This window comes from Micromys minutus, assembly GCF_963924665.1.
Source record: "Micromys minutus genome assembly, chromosome: 9".
Lineage (NCBI taxonomy): Eukaryota > Metazoa > Chordata > Mammalia > Rodentia > Muridae > Micromys > Micromys minutus.
In genome coordinates this window covers 62,560,830-62,588,068 of record NC_137978.1, presented here as the reverse complement: position 1 = coordinate 62,588,068, position 27,239 = coordinate 62,560,830, and the positions used below count along the sequence as shown (strand labels likewise).

The 27,239-nt window shown below is 44.1% G+C and overlaps 1 protein-coding gene across 5 annotated transcripts in view; it reads right to left on the bottom strand.

Annotated features, from left to right (window-relative positions):
* RERE (arginine-glutamic acid dipeptide repeats) overlaps window positions 1–27,239 on the bottom strand; it is a 312,095-nt gene that overhangs the window by 49,978 nt on the left and 234,878 nt on the right. For all 5 annotated transcript variants that reach the window (XM_080921404.1, XM_080921406.1, XM_080921407.1 and 2 more), the window contains one exon: window positions 24,567–24,665. In XM_080921404.1, the coding sequence (XP_080777530.1) occupies window positions 24,567–24,665 (99 nt within the window). The remainder of the gene's footprint in view (window positions 1–24,566; window positions 24,666–27,239) is intronic.

Genomic DNA, 27,239 nt, shown 5'->3' with positions numbered 1-27,239 from the left:
CTCAAATCAGTCTATCCCTGAGCCTAAAGAATGATCTAGAATTTCTCAGTGTCTCAAGTTCCAAGTCCATATGCTTCCTTCAGGTCTTGATGTAAACAGTAATGGCAGTGGTGGCAATACACATTGCCATAATATACTTGCTCAGACAGGTGTCCCTGGGCCACTGTAAAGCTGTAGAGGTAAAAAAATTGGACACGGTGTGTACATGCTAAGTGTTCGATGTGTTCATTCACCCTAGACAGTCTGCTGCAGGGCCTAGGGCCCTCCTCGCAGGACTCCTTTTTGTGATCAACATGCTTCCTGGGCAGCCGTTATCACAGGCTCAATAGAGGTTTTCTGTGCTTGCTTCTTACATGGACCTCAAGATCCTCAGCACCCCCTCAGACCCCTTTCTTTCAATAACTCCACCTCAGCTGTTGACTTCTTATGGAAGACACTCTCCTGGGACTGAAATTAGATAGAGACTAAAACATTTCATAAACATACAATACAAAAACACACAGCCGTAAAGGCCCATGGCTACTCTCAGGACTCCAGGCTGCCCTGTTGTACCCACTGATCCTGCCCTCACTACTCACCAGGTAGAACCTGGCACAGGATTAATTACACCTTCCTGGAGACCCCACCTGCAGCTTATCTGAGCCCCTGAGCCTTCCCAGCTTTTTTCCCTCCTAGCAAGCTAGAGAAGCCCTTAGATCCCTCCGTCCCTACTGCTGCCAGCTGCAGATGAGTTACAGACTCTGACATTCTGCGATCTCTCTTTCCTAAGCTGCTTTTAGTCATGGTATTTTATCACAGCAACAGAAAGTAACTAATGCCAGCAATAGTAACGCAAGTCCAGCCACTCTGAACCAAGTGGTGCTGGCACTTACTTGTCTTTACTCCCAGCGCTGGTTACCCAGGGCAGCCTGGTCTACACTGAGCAGCCCTGTCTTCAAAACAAAACAAAAAAACAAAAACCCAAACCAACCAACCAAACAAAGTTCAGCCACTTTGGAAGCATCAGGCTGGAGAGCAGGCCAAACAAATTCACCCCAGCAGCCCCAGAGCTTGGGAATGAAAGAGTCTTGAAGGACTCCAAGCCCACAGACCATCTGACTGTGCCAAAGCACACTTCTCACACTAGGGCTCAGAGCTGCTCCTGAATTTTCCCTCCACAGAAACTGAGGGAGGACATATTTCTAATGCTGTTTTCAGGGTGGCTCTGTTTGCGTGTGATTGTTGGGAGTGATTTGACTTATGTAGGTCACTAAAACCTCAACCTTGGCTAGATCTGACAGCATACACATGTAGTTTCAGCACTCGGGACACAGAAGCTCAAAGCCAGGTTTGAAAGCAGCCGGTGATACAAACAGAAGACCCTATCTCAAGACAAAAACAAAGAAAGCTAACTAAAAACCCTTTAGTCACAACGTTAGTCAAGTATTGATGTAAATAAAGAAACAAACTACTATTCCTTGGACAACAGGCAAGCTCTGCTCTAACAACACCTAGTTCTGGGTATCACATGTGGTACGAGACCCGACATATGAGACACTGCCAAACTGTAGAGGGAGGGGCTGCTTCAGGTGTTACAGCCCCCACATCTGATGACATGGAGCACGTGGGCCTCAATCACTAGTTTATTGATTATATGAATAATCTGGAGATGACTGCAGTCTTTCCAGATCGACTGGCTTCATTCTGTCTGCCTCTAGGCCTCTATTGCTAACTGTCTAAATATAACTAACAAAACCAAAGGATGCCTTATCTTCTTCAACCAAACCTATACTATCACTAGAGGATTCAAGCTTTACTCTCCCTACCAGATACCTGCTTAAGGTAAAGAATAAACAACTTTCTATTTCAATATCTCTGTGTATTGATCTACTCCTTCCTAGGCTGTCTGCTAGCAAATGAAAATTTCTACATTTTCTATTTAAGGAGCACATACCCAGGGGGAAATAACCACATGTCAGATGGTTTAAGTAACAGCTGAGTGCTCCTAGCTTCCCTATGACTCTCTGAGTAAGATGACTGTGTTGAGCACACCAAAGTTCTTTACTTCAGTGTACTTCCAGTCAAGGAAGAGGCTAGGTAAAGAGCAGATCAACTGGTATGAGATTCAGCTGGCTAAATACATCTTGCCAATTATTGGCTACATGGCTACATTCATATTAAAAATAACCTGGCACTAATAACAGAAGTGGAACAGTCATTCTCTCCCTATGATATCATTCAAGAGTCTTCATATAAATGCTCCCGAGAGTGGTTCAGAAACAAGCTGTTAAATGTTCAGCTTCCATTAACAAAGTTGATCTCAACACAGAGCAAGGGTGGATAAAATAAGAACTGTAGCTTGGCTGTTAAAATGCAAAGGAAAAAAAGTCATTTCAGTGAGGAAGCCCTTTGTAAAACTTGTTCTAAAAAGGGGGTGGAAGCTGTGTATGAAGCCTCAGGTTCAGGGGTGAGGGCCAGCAGCACAGGCCAGTGCTAGTAAAGGCTGAAGGATCACAAGTTGATAGGTATCCTCAGCTGCATAGAAAACTCAATAACAGCCTGAGCTACAAGAGGCCATGCCTTAAAAATATGTTTCCATAAGTATTTACATTATAAAATTATAATTAAGTATAAATGTATATTGCATATAAATTTATACTGTTTATATATTCTCTGTGTGTGTGTGTGTGTGTGTGTGTGTGTGTGTGTGTGTGTGTGTGTACCAGTGATTGAAAACAAGATGCCTACAGCACCGAATGGTCACCTTTATGGAAATACTGAGTAGCACAACTCTGGGTGACAATAACCCATATTCACACAGACACATGATTTCAAATCAAATATTCGGAATCTGTAAGCCATTATGACTACCCGGCTTCCCAAATCAGGAAGAAATGCCACAAGCATATTACAGTTCCAGGTAAGGAATTTTATTTTCCCTTCATTTGATATTAGCCTGAGTTCCTCACTAAACTTAGTGGTTCACACCTTTAGCCCAAGAACTTGAGAGGCAAAGGCAGCCAATCTCTGAAAGTTCAGAGCCAGTCTGTGTGGTATACATGGTACATTCCAGACCATCCAGGGCTACATAGTGAGACCCGACTCAGAAAAGAAAAAGAGAAGAAGAAAAAAACCCACAAGAAAAAAAACAAAACAAAACAAAAACAAAACAAAACAAAACAAAAGATCAAGAGCCCAAAGGGAAGTAAAAAAGCAATGACGTTTTAGGAAATGCAGCCCAGTGGAGCTAAGAAGACTTCCATCAAAGCCAGACTTTTGTCGGCAGGAAGATTCTGTCAACCAGTGGTCACTGTCTCTTACTCATCACAGGAATCCTGTTTGCTCATCCTGTCCCCATGAATGATGGCTATTACACTCAGCCAAGTCCCTAAAGAAAGGCTCCTATATAGAAGGCTGGTATGAGCCAATCACAAGGCTGCCCTGATGGCTTTTGTTTGAACAACAGTGCTCCCAGGACACCTCACTTTTGCTGAAAATATTGATACTGAGGGAGCATGAACACAGCTGTGTGTAAATTACACACACACACAGATTAGCTCTATCTGCTTATAAGGAATACAAACACTAATAATGCATTTGCATTCACAGTTGAATACACTGGGCTGCAAGCTGAGATTCTTCTGTCCCCACCTTCCATCTGATGCAGAATGTGGTTTTCCCTGAACTTGTATGTTTGAGAAGGTATTTGAGGTTATGAAGGGGAAACTGCCACAAGAGTTGTGGAGTTTCATTTTTGCAGGAAAATTCAACTTGCTAGAGTGACTTTAGTTAGAAGGCTTGTGAGGAGCAGGGTGGGGGTGGGGGTGGGGATGGGGTAGACTTTAGTTAGAAGTCTGTGAGGAAGTCGAGAGAGGTGGGGGGCACCCATTACTCCTGGCATCTTGAAGTGAAGGCAAAAGACAACAGTGAGCTCAAGGCTAGGCTGGGCTACACTGTGAACGATCAACTCAGAACAGAAACGTGGAAGTTATGTGGGGGATGGAAGAAAAGGCAGCAGGGGCAGAAGCAGAAAGTGGGAGCCTGGGAGTGTTCAGATACATGTGTGCACACACTCGAAAGAGACCCACCACGAAATCTTTTGTCTCCTGAAACGTATTTTAAGAGAGTATTTTATGGGAAGCAATTTTAGCTTCACAGCAAAAAAATCAAGTAGAAAATACAGACATCTCCTACATTAAGAATTTTTTAAAGTTTGTTTTGAAAGATAAGAAAAAAATTTTATTTTCATGCTTGTGATTAAATCAAGAATGCACAGGTTGTTGTCACTGATATTTTCCTGGCCTGAATTTCTCATTGAGTATATTGTCTTAAGTGCCTCATTTACCACTGAAAGTACTAGCTTAAAATTTTTGAGCACTTCTGGCCAGGCATGGTGGCACAGCCATTAATCCCAGTTCTTAGGAGGCAGGAAGGAGCATGCAGATCTTTGTGAGTTCTAGACTAGCCTGGTCTACATACCAAGTTCCAGGCCAACCAGGGCTACATGATGAGACTGTCTTAAAAACAAGTTCCAATAACAATATGCAGGCTAACAAGGACCTAATTTTATTCATGTGTGTGTGTGTGTGTGTGTGTGATAAAAATCCTTCAATTAACTTCTTTCTTTTATCTTTTCTCAGTGTAATTCCTATAAACCAAGAGAAGAAAGAAAGGGGGAAGGGGAGAAAGAGGAGATCCATTTCTAAGGCTTGGTTTACGATGCTTACAGTTCCACCAATAAATCATCTCCCAATCTGGGCTTGGAAAAGCACTGGCCACGGTTTGATTGCTCCAGCCCCAGGTTGCCAAGCAACCAGCACAAGGGGGGAAGTCTGAGAAGAGCTGACAGATAGCCAAGTGGCTGAAACAACAGACTTCTCTCTGTCAAAAATGTGTTTCAGAGCACCACTTGCCCACCTCTGCTCTCTGCTAAACACGACATGACTGTAAAATCAAAATCAAAAGGCCACTGTAATAAAAACACACTTCCTGCCCAATTACCAATTGTTAAAATGCTGTGGGGAGGGCAGATCACAGTTTACTGCAACAGAAACGTGATACTGTAGACGGTGAAGTCGGCAGCCGTTTGAGAAATCTGATCTAAATGCTGCTTTGTCAAGTCAGGGGACCTGGTGTGCAGAGGAAATTAGCAACCCAAAAACACCAGAAAGAAAATAGTGACCATTAGAGGATGTTAAAGAAACAAACCAAACAACTAAGTTGCAGGTGAAGGTCACAATTGCTTCATAAAAACCAAGAAACTCTTCAAACTGTTCACTGTGACCTAGAGACAATGACAGTGTCCTCTCTCTAGTGGACTTCCTCAGGCTAGATCAAGGACTTCCCAAAAGTCACATGTTGGTGGTTCCAAGTGGATTCCCAAATGCTTGACTGTGAACTGAATTACCAGAGTTCTTAGTAGTCTTCGGATAATGCTGCTATGACCAGTCTGAGATTTAAGAGTCTATGTAAATGTTGAAGCACCTGGGGTTTATGTCCTAAGCTAGGACACTGTGCCAACAGGTATAATAAGCATCAACTCTGGACAGTATTCTGCCATGAAGCCATGGTACTGGACTTGACATCTTGAATGTTCCAGAAACAATCTGTGGTATCTGGAAGAGGGGCAATTCTTAGTCTGTTTTATGCCATAGACACTTTGACATTCTAGACAACCCAAGTCTACTAAAAACATTTAGTTGTTGCCTAAACACATGGGACTTCAAAGAGAGCCAAAGACAATAAAATTCCATCACTAAAACATTGTTAAGGTTTATTTTTAGTGTATATAAGTACCTGCCTGCGTGTATGTATATGCACTCCATTAGTCCCTTAGAAGGCCCGAAGATGGTTTCCTATACCCTAGAACTGGACTTAAAGACCTGTCAGCAGCAATGTGGGTGCTGGGAACTGAAGCCAGGTCCTCTTGAGAGCAGCCAATTCTTACCAGCAAGCAATCTCTCCAGCTTCTGAGACCTGAACATTTTAAAAGGTGTGCTGGAGTGGTGTGTGTGCTACATTAACAATTAAAGGCAGATCTCCCAGAGGGTCTGCTGTAGGTGTGCATTTTTCCAGAATGTGAGCTCACAACATGGGCTTCTAAGCACAAGGGTAGGAAATATTTATCATCTGATGACCAAAGCAGTATCAGCCAGTTTGTGCTTGGGGCACCCAGGATGACCCTCTCTCTATACCACAAACCCACATCCTACCAGGTCTCCAGGACTCTCCTGGTGACCAGATAGATGATTCAAATAGTTTTAAGGGAATCCATTTCCAAACACTCAACCCTCCTAGGATTCATCTGTCAGAGATGGCTTGTCTCTACCTTTCTTCCTCTTTCTCTCTTTCTTTGCTTCTTTTTCTGATGTTTTTATTGTTGACACAGGGTTTCTCTGTATAGCCTTAGCTTTCCTGGAACTCACTTTGGCTTGAACTACTAATATCTGCTGCCTTTGCTCCAGAGAGCTAGGATTAAAGGTGTGCCTCACCATGCCAGCATTCTTTCCTCCCCTCTTCACTGGCAAAGGCAGAGGTAGAGGCAGAGGCAGCCCCTCTCCTAGAAGGAAGCCCTACTGCTCTTAGGGTACTGCATGGAGCACAATTTAAGGCCCCAGGACTAAGTCAGATACATTCTAATTCTTTGTTTTCAACCAAACTGAAGTTTTGCTGAAATACCATCTGTTAGGCAACTGAAAACAGAATTCAACAATAGACTATACTTTGGGCACTATTAAGGAACTCAAGTACCTGAGTGATGTTAGCAAACCTTTACTCTCATCTGTTGATTCACAGGAGTATTGTTTCCAGGCTCTTAACCACTGAGGATTTCTCCAGACCCCCAATTTTATTTTAAATGTCAACATTTATACATCAGAAATGACATTCTCTTGATGAAAAAAATACCACATTCACACAAACACACACAAAGCAAACAAGAAAGAAAAACCACAGTGACAAACTATGCCACTCAGGCTCAGAGAATGGAGTGTTTCTTTTACTGCTTCACGGGCAGCTTTTGTGTTTTCTCTTGAGATAATCTCTCACTGTGTAGCCCATGCTGGCCTAAGTCTCAGAGTCACCTGACCCTGGTTTCCTAATGCTGAAATCACAGTAGTGTTGCTGTGCCTGGCAGGGCCAGAGGGGAAAATTTTTTTTTAAGTTTTATTTTGTATCAAGTGAAGGAAGATACAGAAACTCACTGAAGTACCAAGCTGCCTTCTGCCTTCTGTCCTTACACTGTCACCCACTTCTATTAGGTAGTTGTGTCTGCCAGAAACCTTGTACTGACAATCGTTTAATAACTGTCTCTTCAGTGACATCCCTTCCTAGATACCTGGAAGGGGCCTAACTGCTGAATTAGTACCCTTCCTTAGAGAGGGCCAGCACTCATTCCACCAGAAATCAGGGCTATTTCACTTTTGCTTTTTGTTCTCATGGTAAAAATACTCTGCAGACAAACGCACAGCTACAGAGGCCATTTCATGAGACAGAGGACATACGACACCACAGGAGAGTGGAGAAAGGGTAAAAAGGAGACATCCGAGTGATGAGGCTAGTTTCTTACTCTGAAGGACGCCAGCCTTCTCCCAGTGTGCTCAGTAGGCAGGCAGGTGGACACTGTGGCCCATGCAATAAGATCTAATGTGCTAAGAGCAGAAAAAAAAAATTCCCTTTCCAGGCTTAAGAAAGGATGAAAGCAATGTTCCTTTCAGAAAGGAAATTAATCATCTACACATTAAGCTCCTCGGCATCTTTATTTGTTTGTCTCAGGCCTTTCAGACTTTTTGATACAACATGCTATACTGAGGAAGCTTCAAAGAAAATGAAACCATGGTGACAAGAGAATCCTATCAACTAGAATCCCATTTTAAGTTCATCTAGTTTCCTCAGTCCTTTCTCTGGTCCATGGGAAACCGTCGCCCACAGCCGCTGTAAGATTACCCATCAAGGGTCTTTCCCAATTTAGGAAGTCATAGGAAAAGCCTGACCAGTTGCTTCTACGTCTTCACTTCAACGTCCCCCACACAGCAGAGACCTAAGCGTTGCTAGGTGAGTAAACAGACAATGGGGCAACTTTAGGTGCGTGTCCACCCACTCCCCAACCCTGCCTCCCACAGCTTCTGTCCACCTTCAACCTACCTGGTTCAGTGTTTAGTTTACCTCAGTTAGGAAGGCCTGGAGCAATCAGGTTACCCTGCCAGCTGCACGTTCTCATAAACAATAGCACTGCTATGTCCTTATCAAGGGACCAAGGTGATGACACATCCCCCCTTCCTACCTTTGTTCTTCCAACATAACTGAGACCACTCTTATTCCCAGTCTGAGACACCACTGTAACAACTCTAAATGGCTACTTGTACCACCATGACTTTGACCTGTACTGTCTTCTACAAATGTCCCAGTGTCCCCTACCCGTCGGCCTCCTCTTCCTTGCATTAAATCCATACAGCATCCCTTAGTGCCTCCAGCCCCAGGGCACCATCTAAGTAGCCCATCCACTGGCCTTGCTCAGGCGCCTTTAGTAGTGGTTCTCACCTGTCTCTACCGGCATGACGGTTAGGAACGTGAACATCTTACCCTGTCTGTGTCCTATTTCTTCTGTTCTTTAATTGTAACCAAAGCAGCTTGTGGGGAACCACACCAAACACAAAAACTAAAGGTCTCTCCTGTTTTGTTTACCATTGCACAGCCTAATGTCAATCCCACAAAATCCCTACCTGACGGTGGCCTCTGATCATCTATCCATCTACCACCACTGTCCTGATTTCCAAGTTTCCTATGTGAGAATCCTGGGCAGCTAGAACTTTGTGACAGTATAACAGGGACCACTGCAGGAGGGGACAGTACAACACGAGAGTGACATACAATGACCAACAGACACACAGACTTTTCCAGGTAACCTTATGTTGCAGGTGAGACCAACCTGAACTTGGAGGGTAACATAACTCCTTTCAGAAGTTGTGATGATTTAGTTTCCAGCTCAATCTACACGTGCACATCTCCTGACATCTGTTTCATCTTTTCTATTAATACTAACACGGAAAAGGCAAGGAAAGCAAAAATTTCTGTAAACTGTAAACAAACATACGTCACACAGCCGTTCGTCACTTTCCAATCTCCGCCCTTGAAGCTGCGACAGTAGCAGGTCCAAGCTCAGGAGCATCCATATGGGTTCTTTGCCTAGTCTTCCTATTGAGTTCAGACAGCACCAGTCCTAGCATTCCCCAACTCAAAAAGAAGCACGTGGCAGGGGGCGGCGGGCTGGAGAGATGGCTCAGCAGTTAAGAACAATGACTGCTCTTCTAGATGGCTTGAGTTCAATTCCCAGCAACCACAAGGGACTTACTGGCATATAGGTGTGCATGCTGACAGCGGGTGGGGACAGGGTGTATTCATGCCCATAACCCCAGCACAGGGAGGTAGAGATGAGAAGTTCACATCATGCTTAGTTACAGAAGCCAGCCTCTAAAATGATATTATTCTTTTTCTAACATGATCTTTAACAAGCCGTCCCCTACCTTTCAATATCTGTCTCTACCCCAATAGCCACTTTCTGGCTCTCTTGGGCCATCTCAGAGGACCTCTTCTTAAACTGAACTGCTATTCTGGCAACTTCCTCGCATCCCTGTTTTGCAGCTTAACCACTTCAAGCCAAGCTTCCTCAGGGGGGCCCCTTGTACAGCCAACCAGCCCTCCTTTTGCCAACAAGCTCCATTCATTCCTGATTGCTACATCAATTTACATCTTTCAGAGTTCCTTCAAATGCACCGCCAACTCTTCTGTTCTGCCTGTAGGTCAGCACCAGCCTCCTCCACACCACGTCTGTGGCCGTAGTGTTCTGGAATACAGCGGGGAAACAAATGCTCCTAGACATGTGTTCTGTTCTGTGGCCTGGGAAGAACATGCATATCAGTGACTACCTTTGCCTGTAAGTACCATGAAAACGTTCAGAACACCACATGGGACTTATAATCTCATGATTATCCTATGAAGCGTTTCCTGTATTTCCTTTCCTCTCTGCAGAGAGGAACTATATCCCAGTTCTAAGTAAAGGCCCAAGTAAAAAGGTCATCTGGTAACTCGGGATTGCAACCCATGTTGAGTTAAAGGTGTGAACTGACATTTTCCATACCTTGTCCAATCAGCATGGTTCTTACCCAGCCCAGAGAGGTCTCCAGGATCCCAGCACCAGCACTAGCCAGGGCCATGACAGATTCTGATCTGACTGGTATTCAGTGTGTCTGAGGCATGGGACACTTGCATTTCCAGCAGTGAGTGTACTGTGTAGTCCCTACTGCTAACCAGGCTGATGCTCACAGGCAGACTCAACTCTGCCAGCAGACACTCAAAGGCAGACATAGACTTCTCAGGATGGTGAGGCAGAACTGGTCATCTTTGCTGTCCCCAATCCATAAGCTGTACTTATCTGGGCAGCCTACTACCAGCCTTGCCCATTACTCATCAGCTGGGTGTCCCTGCTGCTTGGTGAGATCCCATCTGTTCCACAAGGCTCCCTCTCCAATTTCACCTCCTTGACAGCTCTCTACCCACCTGCTGGCTATCTAGCTCCCTATCCCTGGAGACAGAGTCAGGAACATCAGAGGGAAAAGTTTAAACTACGTTGCTATCATTCATTTACATTCATAGCTAACTTTGTCAAAGACACAATAGGAGGACAGAGTTGCCTGCCACACTGCTAAGCAATTGCAAGGTTAGTAGTGACTGGCTGAAGTCTTAACAGTGTATTTGTTTAAAGTAGTGCTGAGCCTCCCTAACTCCCCTGAATTATAGACAGGCACTACCATTCTCAGTTTGTTCCAATGTTGTTTTTTAAACAAACAAACAAACAAAGTAGGGTCTCTCTATTATACAGCCCTGGCTGTTCTGGAACTCACTATATAGACCAGGCTGGCCTCAAACTCAGAGATATCTGTCTGCCTCTGCCTCCCCAGTGTCCATTTTTAAGAACTTAAAGTCAATTAATTAAAAAACAAAACAAAATATCAGGGGGGCAGGCAGAGCTGACAGGGCTGGGAACAGAAGATGCAATCCAGAACAGTGACAGTGATCATGGATAAAGATGCCTCAAGAGCACCTAACAAAACTTTTAACAGTGCAGGTGTGAAGACACGGTGGCATGCAGCTTAGTGTAAGGTTAAGAACAGCAAACCCTGTGCCCGAAGCTTTAAGGCAGATCTAAAGTTAGCTAACCAGAAATAAACATGTCTCCAGCTCTAAGCATCCAGTGTTTCTTCTGTGAAAACATCCAAGTAGGAAAGCGAGGTCCCTTGCACAGGCACAGTCTACTTAGTCTGGAGTGCATCAGTGTCCACTGGGCATGGAGCAGTGTGCAGGAGGCACAGTGGGGCCTTCTTGAGATATGGGAGTAAGTGGATTGCACACCCCATAGTAGGACCAGGATACAGTGAGACTGACAGGAACTTAAAACTGGAGGACAAGATTATTATACTGCTGATGAAATCAAAATTCTACAAGGCTGACAACTTACCAATGACATGCTGCTCTAGGGTCAAAGTTTAAGAAAAAAGTTGGGTTGTCTCACGGGGTGATCTAAAAACAGCCTTAAGATCTGTGCTGCTGAAGGACTAGGGATTGAGGAGGATCCTAAAAGTTCAAAGTCCACCCCAGTTTTTCGGTGACATGTGAGCAGCTTTTCCTGATGATGACACCCAGAGTCCAGGTCTTCTGTGGCACAGGGACAGTCAGCACAGACATTGGTGCCTTCTATATATAAAGTCCATTCCATTTGAAATTGTCACATGGGCTTGAGGTCTAGGTCATCTGGCTCTCCAAACCTATGTTTATGATTACCTTGCTAAATTCATTCCTCTTTGAAAAATGGATGGCAAGGCTGGAGAGATGGCTCAGTGGTTAAGAGCACTGGCTGCTCTTCCAGAGGTCCTGAGTTCAGTTCCCAGAACCCCACGGCAGTTCATACCTGTCTGTAACTTCAGGATCTGACACCCTCACACAGACACACATGCAAGCAAAACACCAATCCACAGAAAATTTAAAAAAAAATTATTAAAAGAAAGTAAGGAAGGCTGGAGAGATGGCTCAGTGGTTAAGAGCACTGGCTGCTCTTTCAGAGGTCCTGAGTTCAAATCCCAGCAACCACATGGTGGTTCACAGCCATCTGTAATGAGATATGGTATCCTCTTCGCTATATACATAATAAATAAATTAAATAAAAAGAAATAACATTTGCAAGAATGCAGATAAGCTTCTTATTTAAAGGGAGGGAGGAAGGGGAGGAAAATAGATAAGCCTGTTTAGAAGTTGAGGCCCTGGGCTGAAGAGATGGCTCAGCAGTTAAGAGCACTGACTGCTCTTCCAGAGGTTCTGAGTTCAATTCCCAGCAACCACAAGGTGGTTCACAACCATCTGTAATAAGATCTGATGCCCTCTTCTGGTGTGTCTGAAGACAACTACAGTGTACTTATAAACAATAAATAAATAAATCTTAAAAAAAAAAAAAAAAAAGAAGTTGAGGCTCTGGAAGGCATATTTAGGCTGACTATACCTGTTTGGATAGAGCTGACTAGCGATGCCTGACATGTGCGTATATTTTAATGTTAAAGTCTGTTTCCCAGAGGACAGCTCAGGGCTGCAGAAGAGAATGGAATTGGGTGAGCTCATAGAACAAACTCTGCCATGGTGCACTATCCCTCCCATTCCACACAGCTCACAGACAGATGCCTAACACACATCTCTGAGTCCATCTCTGCACATGGGGAAGATTAGAAAAATTACAACACAATTGTATTTGTGAATACACACTTTAGTTTCATTTTTAAACTTACTTATCCTTATATACTTGTTTGTGTGAGTTTATGTGCACCATGTGTATAGGTGCCTGTGGAGGGCAGAGAGTGCTAGGTCCTCTAGAACTGGAGTTACAGAAAGTTGTGAGCTGCCCAAAATGGATGCTAGGAAATGAACCAGACCCTCTGTAAGAGCAGTAAGTACTCTCAACTGCTGAGCATCTCTCTTACCTCAAGTTTCTTTAGTAGAATAACTTTATTAATTTAGGAGACAATCTCTGGGGAGGAAAAGGATGGAAGGACATCAGATCCAGATCTCCTGTCAATCACATCTTCCAGCGATGCAAAACTTCCCTCCTCCCTCCCTTCCTGTCATTTCTTAGAGTAAAATAAAAACCAACCCCACGGGGAGAGGAATCTTATGTTTTTGGGATCCCGAAGGGAGATGCAACAGGCTGGCCTCAAATTCACAGATCTGCCTGCTTCCCACAGGCTGGGATTACAGGTATGTGACACTACACCTGGCTCATTCTACTTGTTATTAAGAAAAAAAAATTCTTTTTAAAATTATTTATTAATGGGATGGGGATTCAGGCTCAGCAAACATGTGGAGGTTAGGGAAACTTTGTGGAGTTTGGTCTCTCCATCCACTTTTGAGTTTCAGGGGTTGAGTTTGGGTTGCCAGGCTTATGTGACGAGTGCCTCGACCTTCTGTGCCATCTTGGTGGCCCTTACTTGTTATTTTGAGACAAGGTATCAAACTGGCATTGAACTAACTCGGTAACCTAGGCCATCCTTGAATTTATGAATTTGTCTCAACCTCCAAAGTAGATAGGATCACAGGCATTCACCACCAGGTCTAGCAAGAGCCGTGTTTTCTCTACAAACTACTGGTCTTCTTGATGGTGTCACCCCACATGGCCTTAAACCTGAGGAGGGGAAAGAGCATGACTCACCCAGCCACCATCTCCACAAAGCTAAGTCTGCCTCAGTGCAGGCCTTGGGACACTGACACTGGGTAGCAGCCACAGAGCTGCGCCCCTAAGGCATTCTGTGTGCAGAACAGTAGTGTTTTGGAAGCATCATTCCTGAACACTTGATAAAATTACCCAAGGCAGCAGTACAGACACACTTTAAATACCTAATGCAGTATGGCATTTTCCTTCACTGTGAACTTCCCTATCCCTCCCTAACTAGGTCTCTGGTCTATATATTTGATACCTGCCTAGTTCCCACTGTCAAGAATAAGTATACAGAACACCCTTGGCAAGGTAAGCAAGTCCCGCCAGTGGTAGACGGGAGGCACAAGAGGTTGGGGTGTGTATCACAGGCAGCTTTGAGAGTCAGATCACTCTGTTATGGAAAGAATACTACGTTGTACAGAACAGAGTGTCAGTCAGAGAGATCAGGCTAACTGCTGCCAAGCTCCTTCCTGCTCACGGCTATTACTAAGTCTGCATGACACTGGCAAAACCTAAGACCCCTCTCTCCCCTCTCTCATTCCTCCCCACTTTAGGAACTGTAATCTAGTAAGTAAACTCAGACAACTCAAGGTGGGGAAGTGGTTTTTCAAACAAAGACATAAAGGGAAAAGGACCAGCAAATATGTGGTTGACTCTGTGAAGCTTGAAGAATGTGCACTGGCCCTCAGGAGATGACAGCAACGGGGGAACCTTGCCTGAGAGTTCAATGGAGGTAAGCTGAGGTTCTACAGGAGTGTCTCCTTCTGTCTAACCTAGTTACATATTTTCTGATTATCTACTATTGTTCCATGTGCTGGGCTAGGTTCTGGGGACACAGAACACTGCAGTAACTAGACCTCATAGATGAGTGTGGAGATACCTGAATAGACGCGCTATTATGGCCCAGTGGGCAGACTTGACACACTGTCAGAGCCTAGGACTGAAGTGTTGGGAGAAAAGAGTGGAGTAGTGCTAGGGAATTAAACCTGGCCAGTACCCTAATTACTACACACAGCATTAGACTCTGGCTCAGCGGACATGGCAGATGTAGTGCAAACTTTTAATTCCAGAACTGACATGGAAATTTAAGGGTTCTCTGGAAAGTCGTTTGGATGGTGTTTTGCTGGCCCAAACAAGTGAAGGAATGTTTCGGTGAAGAAGACAGGTGAGATGGTGTTCACGTGAAAGGACACATGAAGGATTCTTTGTTAACAACAAGCATGTATTGGTCCTGCTTACTTCAAAAAGAGAAATGCACCAAAAAACTTCTGGTGCTGTGTTGCAGTTTCTTGCCGCTTCTGTGAACTCAGGCTGACTGGATGCCATGTGCTGGGGCAAGGCTCATGCTGAGGCAAGGCAGGTGGAGAACATGTGATGTTTAGAGGGTACAGACAGGATTCAAGGGACACTGATGAAGGCTGAGCGTGGCTTGTTGGTACAGCTAGCTGTGCAATGCTTGTGGATCTTGAGTCTTCACAGATCTTCGCTTCGCTGAGAGAGGCACAGCCAAGAACTTCCTGTTGTTTCTGTGGCCTTGTCCTTCCTGATGACTTGTGCTGAGGCCTGGCTGTCTCTGCTTGGTAATGCTACTGCTGGTGTATTTATCTGTGAAGAGTTTGTGAGTGGATGGAGCTTCTGCCACTGACTTGTGAATTAAATTGCCAATTTCCAGACAACACAGATGGGAACTGCTCCAAAGAACCTTTCTAAACAGGCTCACCACCCCACCTCTATCCTTTCTTTCCCACTATATCTGGTAAGTGGTGGGCTAAAAGAAGTTAAAGCATTTAAGAACTATCATTTAAAATAGGTGTTTAAAAAAATTAAAATTACAAAGAACTCTAGAGGCAGAGGCGGTGAGAAGTCTGAGTTTGAGGCTAGCCTGGTCCACATAGTGAGTTCTAGGCCAGCCATGGCTACATAGTGAAACACCATTAAAAACAAATACGTACAACAAAAGTCAGTGGACACAGAAACTAGCCAACATTGTCAAACAACAGTATCACAGAGAAGCTAGCACTGGACCCAACAGAGAAAGTTTGTTTGTTTTTTTTTTTTTTTTTTTTTTTTTTTTAAACCCTTTCTTTCCAGTAGGTGATAAAATTCAGAGTATTGGCTTGATAATCCTAAATTGTTTCAAGTTTACTTCCTTGGTTAACCTCCTAGTAATAGCTATTCTGAGGCAGGGACAGTTCATGTCATTTCCTTTTCAGGTATTTTTCTTTTGCCTGAATACTCAAGAAAACGCCTCCTTGCATAAACAGTAAATATTGTCCACTCTGGTTATAAAACCAAAATGCTTCAGGCTCCACCCACCAAGCTAGTAGAGTGAGAAGAGGTTGACTCAGAATCTTACAAAACAGAAACCACACAGGCCCAGCAGGGAGGAGCAAGGCCTCAGAACTGCTCACAGGCGCGCCCATTTGCTCAGTTACAGGAAAGGAATTTAAGAGGAGCAGGCAAGAGATTCAAGATGCCCACAGTCTGTTTACTTCATCTCTCCCTGGGGCTTTTCTGCTGCATCTGCTCTGGGACACTGTAAGGTGAGCTTTCCCTTCCTACACTCAGATTTCCTCATCTAGCATACAGACCCAGGCGAGCACAGTGAACATTCAGAGCACACGGGCAGAGCCTAGGCTGGACAGCCTCCTCTGTGCTCCAGTACAGCACCCCACACTGGACAGGATCTCTCACAAGTATGAGGGGAATCACTGCATTCTGTTTCTTTGGTCTATAATGTTCTGCAAAGCTGGCTCTCAAATGTTTTATAGGTCTCTATTCAAAAGTAAATTTCAGGGCTACCAGGTAAAGTTCAGTGTGCTGCCCTGCATTGCATATTGCTTTTCTATGCATTTTCTCATTTCACTGAGTATGGGTATGGACTGGGTATTATTAAATGGGTATTAATTACCTTGTTCAGTGCAATGTCAACCCCATGAAGGCAGACATATTTGCCTAGTTTGCTCTGCCAGAGCCTCAGCGTAGAAACCAAGGTTGCCTGATGGGATTTCAATCAGTAAGTCCAAATCAGAACAGAGCAAACCCACCCCTTCCCTGGCATTCACAGGGCTACCCTGACAACTACAGGAGAGGCCTTCGATATCTGACAGAAGGAAACAGGACATGAGCTGGCTGTGAATGAGTTCCAGCCTCAGGCACAGTTCCTGTTTTCTCCCAACACAGATTCCCAGTTAGCAGTCTAGTGAAAGAGTAAGGCTCTGATGTTGATATACACAAAATGTTCCAAGCACACACATTAAAACTGACTCTGTTCTGTTGCTAAGAAACTGAAGAAGAAAAGGGTTTCCATCCACTTCATTTATAAAATATCCACTTTGTGTATGGAAGAACTACATGCAATTTCTCAAGCCCCCTTGTGTCTTGTTCTCATTTTTTAAAAGAACAGAGAAAGATGACCGAGCACCAAGAAGTGTATGCTATCTTCATTTTTTTACATGTCCTTGAAAATGAGATGGAAAACATGGTTTCAACAGCCTACTGCCCCCATATTTATGAATCTTTCAGGATAAAGACATCGCCATTGTCCCTCTCAAGCATAAATGAAAAATGTTCAATAAAAAGTAATCTTTGACTAAAATGATTAGCCTGAACTACAAGGAACAATCCAGGGCATGTTCATATCCATGGTGGGGAAATAACCCCACCTCAGCGCCATTCTACCTGGTTTCCAGGTCCAAACACAAAGCTGCAAGCGCATTCTCTCTCTCTCTCTCTCTCTCTCTCTCTCTCTCTCTCTCTCTCTCTCTCTCTCTCTCTCTCTCACACACACACACACACACACACACACACACACACACACACACACCCCAGGAGCCCTGGATGATGGCACTATGTATTGCTGGCTTTAAAAGAAAGTCAAGGAAAAATATGTATAAGAGATGATAAGTTACAGAAAATGGAAGCCACCTCTACTTTACAAGTGAAGGGGAAACAGAAAGACAGAGCACATCTTTGCAAGGGACTGGAATGAAGCCATGCATGTGAGAGGGAAAGCCGAAGTCTCATCCGTAGGTCTCACAGAGAGGCAAAGGCCTTCTTCTAATGTTGTAATGTTACTCAAGGATTTAACCGTTTCCCTTACAGCTTGTTAAACAGTAGAATCTTTTTGCAGACTAATTGACAGAACTGATTATCTTCTACCATCTTTCTGTACATGTACCTGATTTTTTAATTCACTGTTTTATTTCCAAAGGACTTGACAATAAACTCTGTCCTCTACCCACACTACTGACTTCTTTAAACAAGGGTTTGCTTCAAAGGCTGAAGGGAGTTAACCACAGGGAGCAACCCAACTTTATGGGCAGTTGAAATATTAGACAAATCTTCCCTGCATCTAGCTTTTTCTTAGTCAGGATGGTCTGAACATGACCCTGAGTCCCACCACAAGCACACACCCGACTGAGTGGTCACATCTTCCATCTCTGTTTCGTACTCTATAGCTGAAAACTTAGGCTAGTTATTAGGAACAGAATCAACTTAAAGCTGGGTGTGGCAACGTCTCTTCTGACACCACACAGCACTTGAGAGTGTAAGGCAATGAGACCGCCAACTCTAGATTGGTCTGAGAAACAGTGTGACCATGTCCAAACACAAAACAAAATGGAAGAACAAGGAAAGGATGGAGGGATAGTACGTATTCAGTTTAAATCAGAGGAAGGGTAATGAAACAACCCTGTAGTCAGGATTTCAAGTCAGGCTTGATCACCCATGTTGAGATTCCTTATGTAGAAGACTGAGGCAAGAAGACTGCTGAGTTCAGGGTCAATGGGAGTCACACAGCATGACCCACAAACCTGAGAATTTAATACTATATAGCTCAATATACACACACACAACTCTAAGCATATAATTTAAACTACACTGTTATAAAGATCCAATAAGCCTGTTTTAACAATTTTCTAACCTAGGAAAATGGCATATATTGAAAATAATAAAACTAATAGATTCATCTTAAGTGATGTAGAGGACCCCCATCACCAGCATCATTCAGATCACTGTGTAACATCAACAACTGAGGAAATTGTACCTTTCCTAAAATAAGGTCACACACTAAGCCTTCCCCTATTTTGTGGCTGTAAGATTTAACACCAGGACTCTGGGATGTGAAATCAAATCGGTGTAAGCTAACTACAGCCTCTTCCTCTGCACCACACCATCCCCTCTTCTGCCCTCCCAGCCCCAAGCTGTTCCTTGAATGTTGACTTTGATTCTGCTGTGGATTACATTTTCTTCTGCTGCCACGCAGACAGTAAGTAAAATTCATTGTATCTTTGCCCCACTAAGCAGCTCTGTCTTCTGGCACATCCTGAAGCCTGGCTGGGAAGAATGAACAATGAAAACAATGTTCTCTGGAGCAGACACTGTGCAGGGGCATAACAAAGGCATCTGCAGTGGGGCTGGGGAAGGCCCAGGCTCTGCTTTCTGTAATAAGCTAACTGCTTGGCCAGCTGCACGGCTCACTGCACTACAAACACTCAGAAAGTCAGTTTGCTGTGTCCTGTCAATTCTGAAAGGAAGCGATTGACATGTATCTGTGATGACTGAGTTTTAAACAGAAGAGTTATGAACCTGTGAATGAATCCACACACGATAATATGTCACTACTGTGGATTTGGTTGAATTTTTTTTTAATCTAGGTAGCTCACACCTCAATAGATTACAACTGATATAAAACATTTAATGGAAAGCATATTTCACAATAAAAGCTACCGTTACACAAGATGAGTGGAATCACCCTGCTGTAATATTGTAAACAACAAAACCTTCACCTTGAATGGCACATTTTGCTGAAAGCCAGCATGAAAACAAAATTCAACACAAATGCAGTTACAGAGCAGAAAGCCAAGGGCAAGCACGCTGTATGGGTGGCAGGGCACCTAATTCTATAGCCCTGCAAATCAGCCCAACTCCACAAGGGAAATACAGGCCTAGAATTTTATCAAGAATTCAATTAGCATCCCAGTATTTCCTTAATCAACAGCTGAATGCTAATTAGAAGCACAGCAGCAAGCAGCAATGGAATCCCCTCACAACAAGAACAGCACAACCCCAGAGGCTTGCACACACAGACAGAATTAGTAACTATAAAAGCAGGGAAGGGTGACTTCATCTGCTTTGATTGGGTACAGTTCAGACCCTGGCCTCTGTATTATATTTAAATGTGTTTATCATGTTTAATTAAAAACTTAATAACCTGGAATTTGTGTTTTTATTTTAACATACTGATTTGTTTTTATTTCTTTTTTTCCCCCTCTTCATAATTTCTACCAGTTTGGATGACTTCTTGAAAAGAAATGGTACATTTCTTTAGCATAAGGTACATGAGATTGGTTAATCATTAATTTAACCCTCATAGACAGTATCCAGCCATTGCTCTGGCCCATTCTGTAGGATATGGAAAAGTCATGACTTTACTAAACACTCTTTCCTAAAATAGTTCTCTGATGTGACCCAGTCCATTTAACCTGAGATAAGCCATTAGGTGAGCTGCCAAGGTGACTCTTATAACTGCTCTATGGATGTTTGTAGTATCTAGTTCAGGAATTGGCAAAAACTAGTTGTACTGGATAGTTTTATTTTTTAGATTTTCAAGACAGGGTCTCTTTGAGCAGCGCTGGCTGTCCTGGAACTCCTTTGTAGATCAGGCTGGCCTCAAACTTAAGAGGTCCACCTGGATCTGCCTCCCCAGTGCTGGGAGTAAAGGTGTGCGCTGGCTAGTCTTATGTCAACTTGACACAAGCTAGAGTCATCAGAGAGGAGAGAGCTTCAATTGAGAAAATGCCTCCATTAAAAATAGGGCTATAGAAAACCCTGTAGGGCAATTTCTTAATTAGTGATTAATGGGGGAAGGTCCAGCCCACTGTGGGTGTGGTTACTCCTGGCCAGTAAGCAGCACCCTCCATGGCCTCTACATCAGCTCCTGCCTCCAGGTTCCTGCCCTGTCCCGACTTCCTTTAATGATGAACAGTGCTGTGGAATTGTAAGCAAAATAAATCTTGTCATTTTGGGGCACGGTGTTTGTTTTACCACAATAGTTTCCCTAACTAAACACTAGAGTAAGCTTGATTTTAGTGCAGCAGAGCTTACTTCCATCAGCCTCAACTTAACTTCACTTAGAACATCATCTCCATAAACTAGGAGAGGGACAACGACACAAGGGGAAGACATCTCATTGTCTCCAGAAGGAGTGGCTGCCATGCTGCTGCTGACAAAGATGAGGAGTAAGAACCCGAAGACTTTTCTTCAGAAATCAAAATTCATCTGCTCCCAATCCCTGAGAGAGGGCTGTGATAGCTCTGAATGTCTTGGAACTCTCAACACAAGAGACTAGCCTACCTCTGCCACCCAAGTGCTGGGATTAAAGGTGTGCACCACTAAGCAGGCTACAAAAGCCTAAAATTTAGGGTCAATTCTGGGAAGCATGTGAAAGTTCTTGCATCAACTCTTAAATATCAACCAACCACTCCACGCTTAAAAATGAACTCAGTCTGCAGGCTCGTCACCAGGAGACTCTACCCTTGCATCAGAAAGTGCTCACCCTAACACGTTTATAAAGTAGGAACAGTCAACTCGGAAAAGAGATGCACAGGGCTGGTGAGACCTCGATGGCTGGGACACGTGTTGCTCCTGCAGAGGAGTCACCGCCTCCGTGCTGAGACAACAGCTCCCAGGGCAGGCTGAGGTCTCTCATCTCCGAGAGCATTCACTCACTTGTCTTTAAGTTCTATTCAAAACAACAACAACAACACATCTAAAACTAAAAACTTTTAAAGAGAAAAGCATGTCTGTCATCCTAGCAGACAGGAGGATCAGGAGTTCAGGGCCATTATCAGCTACACATGGAATCTGAGAGCCTAGGACCTAAGACCCGTCACAGTAAGACACAAAAAGAAAAAGGAGGAGCAAACAGAAGGTACAGATCAGAAGGGGACAATGGCTACAGAGCAGGCAGAGGACTGAGCTCAATCTTAAGGTACAGTTGGGGGTCTACACCAGTGGTCCTCACCCTTCCTATTTCTGCGAATCTTTAATACACTTCCTCATGTTGTGGTGACCCCAATCATAAAATTATTTCACTGCTACTTTGTAACTGTAATGTTGCTACTGTTATGAATCATATGTAAATATCTGATACACAGGATATCTGATATGCAACCTCCAGAGGAGTCTTGGCCCATAGGTTGAGAACCAATGGTCTATACTAAGAGGACAGAAGCTGATTCTTCAGTAAATAAAGTGCAGGTCACCTTTCGGGCCCAGCGGGCGACTCTGACCTCAGTGTTTACAACCATTTTGTGGAAGTCACGCATGTACATTAGATAGATACTGAGTGTTATAATCAAATTAACATGCTAGAGACAGCAAAGTAAAAATAACCAGAAAGTTCCAAGTATACTGGAACACCAAGAGGGAAAATCAAAGGGAGTTAGGGTTATGCACCTATTTTATTCTGAGACATTTGTGTAGCTTATTCCTGTTATTACCAAGGAGAAATTCCCCAGAGAAACTGTGGTGAACTCAACAGAAGGGGCACCATTAGCAGAGCTGATGCTCTCATAGCCAAAGGCAGACTAAGGCAAAGAGGGACGGCCTTGTTGCCACACAGACTTGATGCAGAGGCTTCCTCCAAACGATCAATCAATCACCCATCACGTCCTCTCAGTCATCTTTCAGACTTGAGGCTTCAGAAAACAAAGCTTAGCTTTCACAAAACAAGGGACCCATTAGATCCCTAAGCTCTGCAAGGCTGGGTGACAGTCAAACAGTTTCTCAAGCAAGAAGCACATGATAAAAATGTGCTTCCACGGTTAAGAATCAGTATCCCACACTTGGAATGTTTGCCACTTTGGAACCTTGTTTTGTTTTTCAAAATGATGCCCAAGGCTCTTCATCCCCCACCCTTCTACAGCCCAGAGCCAGAGTGAGAAGAGCGGTAGAAAAGGAACTATTCTCTCGGTAGAAAACCAGCAGAGAGGACTCTGTTGTGTACTCTAAACATTCCACAGGGAAGGAGAGGCCATAAGACAAAGGACAGGGGCCTCAGGGCAGGAGCAGCGAGAGGCGGAGCAGGAAGGGAGGGACCACAGGGTGAGAGGAGGAGGCCGGAGAAGGTGAGGAATCGCCCCAAGGACAGGCACAGGCAGCCTGGTGAGGAGTGACAGCCACTAGGGCTGTAGGAACGGATACATGCAATCATCACTACACTTGGCACAGCCCAGCATGATCCCTGTGACAGGCCAAGGCAGAGGAAGATCTCAGACAGTCTAGTTTACACAGCTCTGTCCTCTCCTTCCCTATGTCTTCTTTACAAAGGCTTTTGGAGAATTGAAAACCGTACCAATCAGAATTCTAGCTCCTTCCTTAGGGTGAAAGTGTGTCAGCTGACCACTCAAAATATCTCAATTTTTTTGTCCTTGTTTTGCTTTAGCCAATATCTGAACATGAAATCCCTGTGCCTTCCCTACATAGGAACCTCACCCTAAAGCCCACTAACCAAGAAAATGTATTTGTGAAGCAAATGACAACATTTCAAAGGCAGTTCTCCAGGAGACACTTGTCCTGACCCTGGGGCCACCTCCCCTCTCCCCCACTGACCTCTCCTCACCTTGCCCCAGTCGTGACCCTCCCTATTTCTTACACAAACCATCCACAGTGTTCACCTAAATGTCTAGACTTCTTTTCTTCCTGGAGTCCTTCAGGTCTTCCAGCCTCCAGTTCTTTAAGGCAGTGCCCTACCCAGCTGCTCCCACCTCACCCTATCCGTGGTTCCTGGGCACTTCCCACCACTAGACACACATTGAGCTGAGTTTCCTCTTAGGACTCTAAGAAATATCATGCTCTTAAAATGTTCCTAGCATAGCAGCTAGCACACAGTAGGCCTGCCATAAACACTGTTGCATGAAAGTTAATAGTATCACAAACAATACTTTTTAAATACTTTCCTTAGCGTGCTTTAGAACAATTGAGGAACTTTCCACCAACACTGTGTATTTCAATTACATTTGATCTCAAGGGCAAATATCAGGCAGCCACTGTCGTGTTGGCAAGGGCACAGGAAACCTGTGAGCTATTTACAGCAACACCTTTTGAAAGTCACTAGCCAGGAGGTAGCTCCATGAACTCTGGGATGGGAATCACAGGGTTGCACACCGGTATTTATGGGCTCTTTCCCTCCCCATCTCCTTTGGTGTTCAATCAAGTTTATGTTTCCTGCTCCGGGGCAACTGCTTTCAGCCTGATGTCCTATGAGCCCTCAAAGTAATTCAAGTCAACAACACACTATTCCAGGTTCTGGTTTTGACATGGTCGGGACATGGTTAAAATAGGAAAGTGTCACACTATTCTGCACCAAAAACAAAATCACACCAACTTTGTTTAGGAGTAACTGCTACACTCAGAGAACTTGCCCATCCCCTATGGACCATACTGATACTAAAATCCAGTCAAGTCTTTCTTACAGGTTTGCCCTTGTGTGTGATACCTCACAGGCCTCTCAGAGTCAGCAGGGAAGGACATAGGGTGTTCTGCTCTTTTGTTCCTTTGAGTCAGAACTTAGAGAAAGGCTGGCAGGCAGCAGCACAGCAACCCTCCTGTCACGGATCAAGACTGGAGAGTCACAGGCACAAATGCCGTCACAGGCACTAGAGATTCAAACGTGTCCTCGTGTTTGTACAGCAAGGGCTCCTGACAGCATAGCTGCTCCCTTTCACCATGAACACTGTCTTCTGAAGGAGCCCCTTCCCCTGGGGAGCGGGGAGGTTGCATACAAGAAGCATCCCAAAGGCCAGAACACAAGGCACACACACGGGGTGCTCACCACTTCATCCTCTGTCCAGCACTTCTCGATCAGCTTGGGCACAGGCTTCTTCACCAGGCGCTGCAGGGCTTTGCCGGCATCATAACTGCTTTCATGTAGCTGAGACGACAATGACCTTAGTTAATTAACTGTACCACATTGACACTGAGGCAAATCAATAATTGTAAGTCCCATACCTTTATATACATACCTATATTCTTTCTAGAGAAACCATGGAAGAAAAATATTTTGTGGTAATCCACTGTCACCTGACTACTGACCCTCCTCAATTAACCCCCCTCCCCATTGTTGGGACTGTCCCTTTATGGTACAGGTACTGAAGGTTAGGCTCCCAGCATGATGTCACTGGGAACGTGACAGGACACCAGACCTACGCAGGGAGACAAGTCTGTTTTTTGTTTCCTACCTACCACAAAGTGAGCAGCTTCCTCCACCATACAGCCTCTACTACATGTTTCATCAACTACAAGCACAAAAGGTAACCAGCCAAGCAAAACCACATATTAAAACTTGTGAAGTCATAGGCAAAATAAACAAACCTTTTACATTCCCAAGATGACTTAGCTTAGATATTTCTATAGCAGTAGCATAGGGAAGGAGACCAGTAAAGTAGAGAACATTCTGGCAATAAGAACAGTATTAAGGCTTGATGGTGGGGGTGTACGTCTTTAATCCCAGAACTCAGAAGGCAGAGGCAGGCTAATTTGAGGTCGAGGTCAGCCTGGTCTAGAGTTCCAGAACAGCCAGGGTTATACAGAGAAACCCTGCCTTGAAAAAAATAAAACACAAAGTCAAACTAAAACCAAACACACAAAAGCACATACCCAACAAAGCCAGAATGGCCTGGAATGGTACTCAGCACACACATGGGCACTCAGTACCATCACTAATCCTGTAAGAAAGGTATGTCCATATTTAATCTTACGATGTAGGAATAACTGTCACACCACCTCACAAGTGAGGAAACAAATCAGGCCTTAAAAAATGTATATAGGTGCTCATACTATGAGATGGGAGTCAAGACCCAAACCCACCAGAAGCCTCACACTCCTGGTTCCATTCTTTTGTTTGCTTTGGTTTTCTGGGACAGGGTCTCTCTGTATAGCACTGGCTGTACTGGAACTCCCTCTGTAGACCAGGCTGGCCTCAAACACACAGAGATTCCCCCTGCCTCTGCCTCCTGAGTGCTGGGATTAAAGGTGTGTGCCACCATGCCTGGCTCTTATTCCATTCTTTCCAAAACAGCCTGAGGATAGACTGGATTCTTTTCTAGTCTTTTTAGGGAAGTAATTTACTAGGAGCCATTAAAAGGGTCCAAAATACAGATTTTTCGAGTGACACAACTGTGTGCCTGTAGCTCTGAATGAAGAAACTGGCCCTTCAGAGCAGACTCCTTCCCTATCGAAGTTCATGATCCACAGATTTCCTAGCACCAGGCAGGGCTGCAGCCACTGACCACTCCAGCCCCACAAAGGGTGAGGCCTCCACCTTTCCTTTCAGATGGTGATGAGAGCCACTGGCAGGCAGAAGGATCCTCTTGCTTAATCAACATCTGCAACTTGCACTATTCTCTCTAAAACTCAGGCTGAGAACCTGTCTTTCTTCTCATCATAGCTCAAGATGACCTCCAGACATACTTGTTAAAGTGAAAGAATAAAGGCCTTCAAGTCCTGTCCCTCAGCAGATCCACCCAAATGGAAACCTGTTTATCCACATTTACTAAGCTTTATCACCCAGTCTTCTACAGCCTGCCTTCTTTCAGGTACACAAAGTTAAAATAAAGTCAGATGTTCATACTCTGATTAAAACGAGTGAGCATTTGCCAGGTTCTCTAATACAGTGAGGACTTTTAATGATATAATGTGAAATGAAAGAACAAGAAAAGTTATATGCCTATTCAATTTTAAAAGCACCTATTTTAGTGATGGTTTAAAATAAAATCAAGTTGATCAAATTATATCTCTAATAAAAACCTTAGGGCAAGAAATTAATATTTTATAAGCAGTTATTCTAGTGTATGGGATAATGATAAGGCAGCATGGAAAACTATGGGCCATCCAGCCACCATTTATAGTGGGAGGCTAGCTCACATTGCTCTTCCTGAGGTCAGAGTCAGTTCTGAGCACTCATCTCAGGCTGCAGCGCTAGTCCAGGGGGTCCATGCCTCAAGCCCTGAGAGACCCTGTAGCCATGTGGACACAGACATATACACGTTATGAATAAAATTTTAAAAATATATTTAAAAAAGAAAAGAGGGCTGGAGAGATGGCTCAGCGGTTAAGCACACACTAGCAATTCTTCCACAAGTTCTGAGTTTAATTCCCAGCAATCACATGGTGGCTCATAACCATCTGTAATGGGATCTGATGCCCTCCTCTGTCTGAAGATAACTACAGTAATATTCACATACATAAAATAAATAAACAAAAAGAAAGTGGATAGTGATTAAGGAAAACACATGATGCTAAATTCTAGTTTTTACACAAATGCATGTACAGGTGCAAGCGCATTTTGTAAACATGAACTGGGTTCAGGGAGGGCTGGGGGAGGGGTGCTCTCAGAAGGGAAAGTCACACACAGAGAGAGCACTCACTCTCAGGCCAACCCTGTTGTTTTCCTTTTTTTAAAGACAGGGTCTCACTCTAGACCAGGCTGGCCTCAAACTCACAAGCA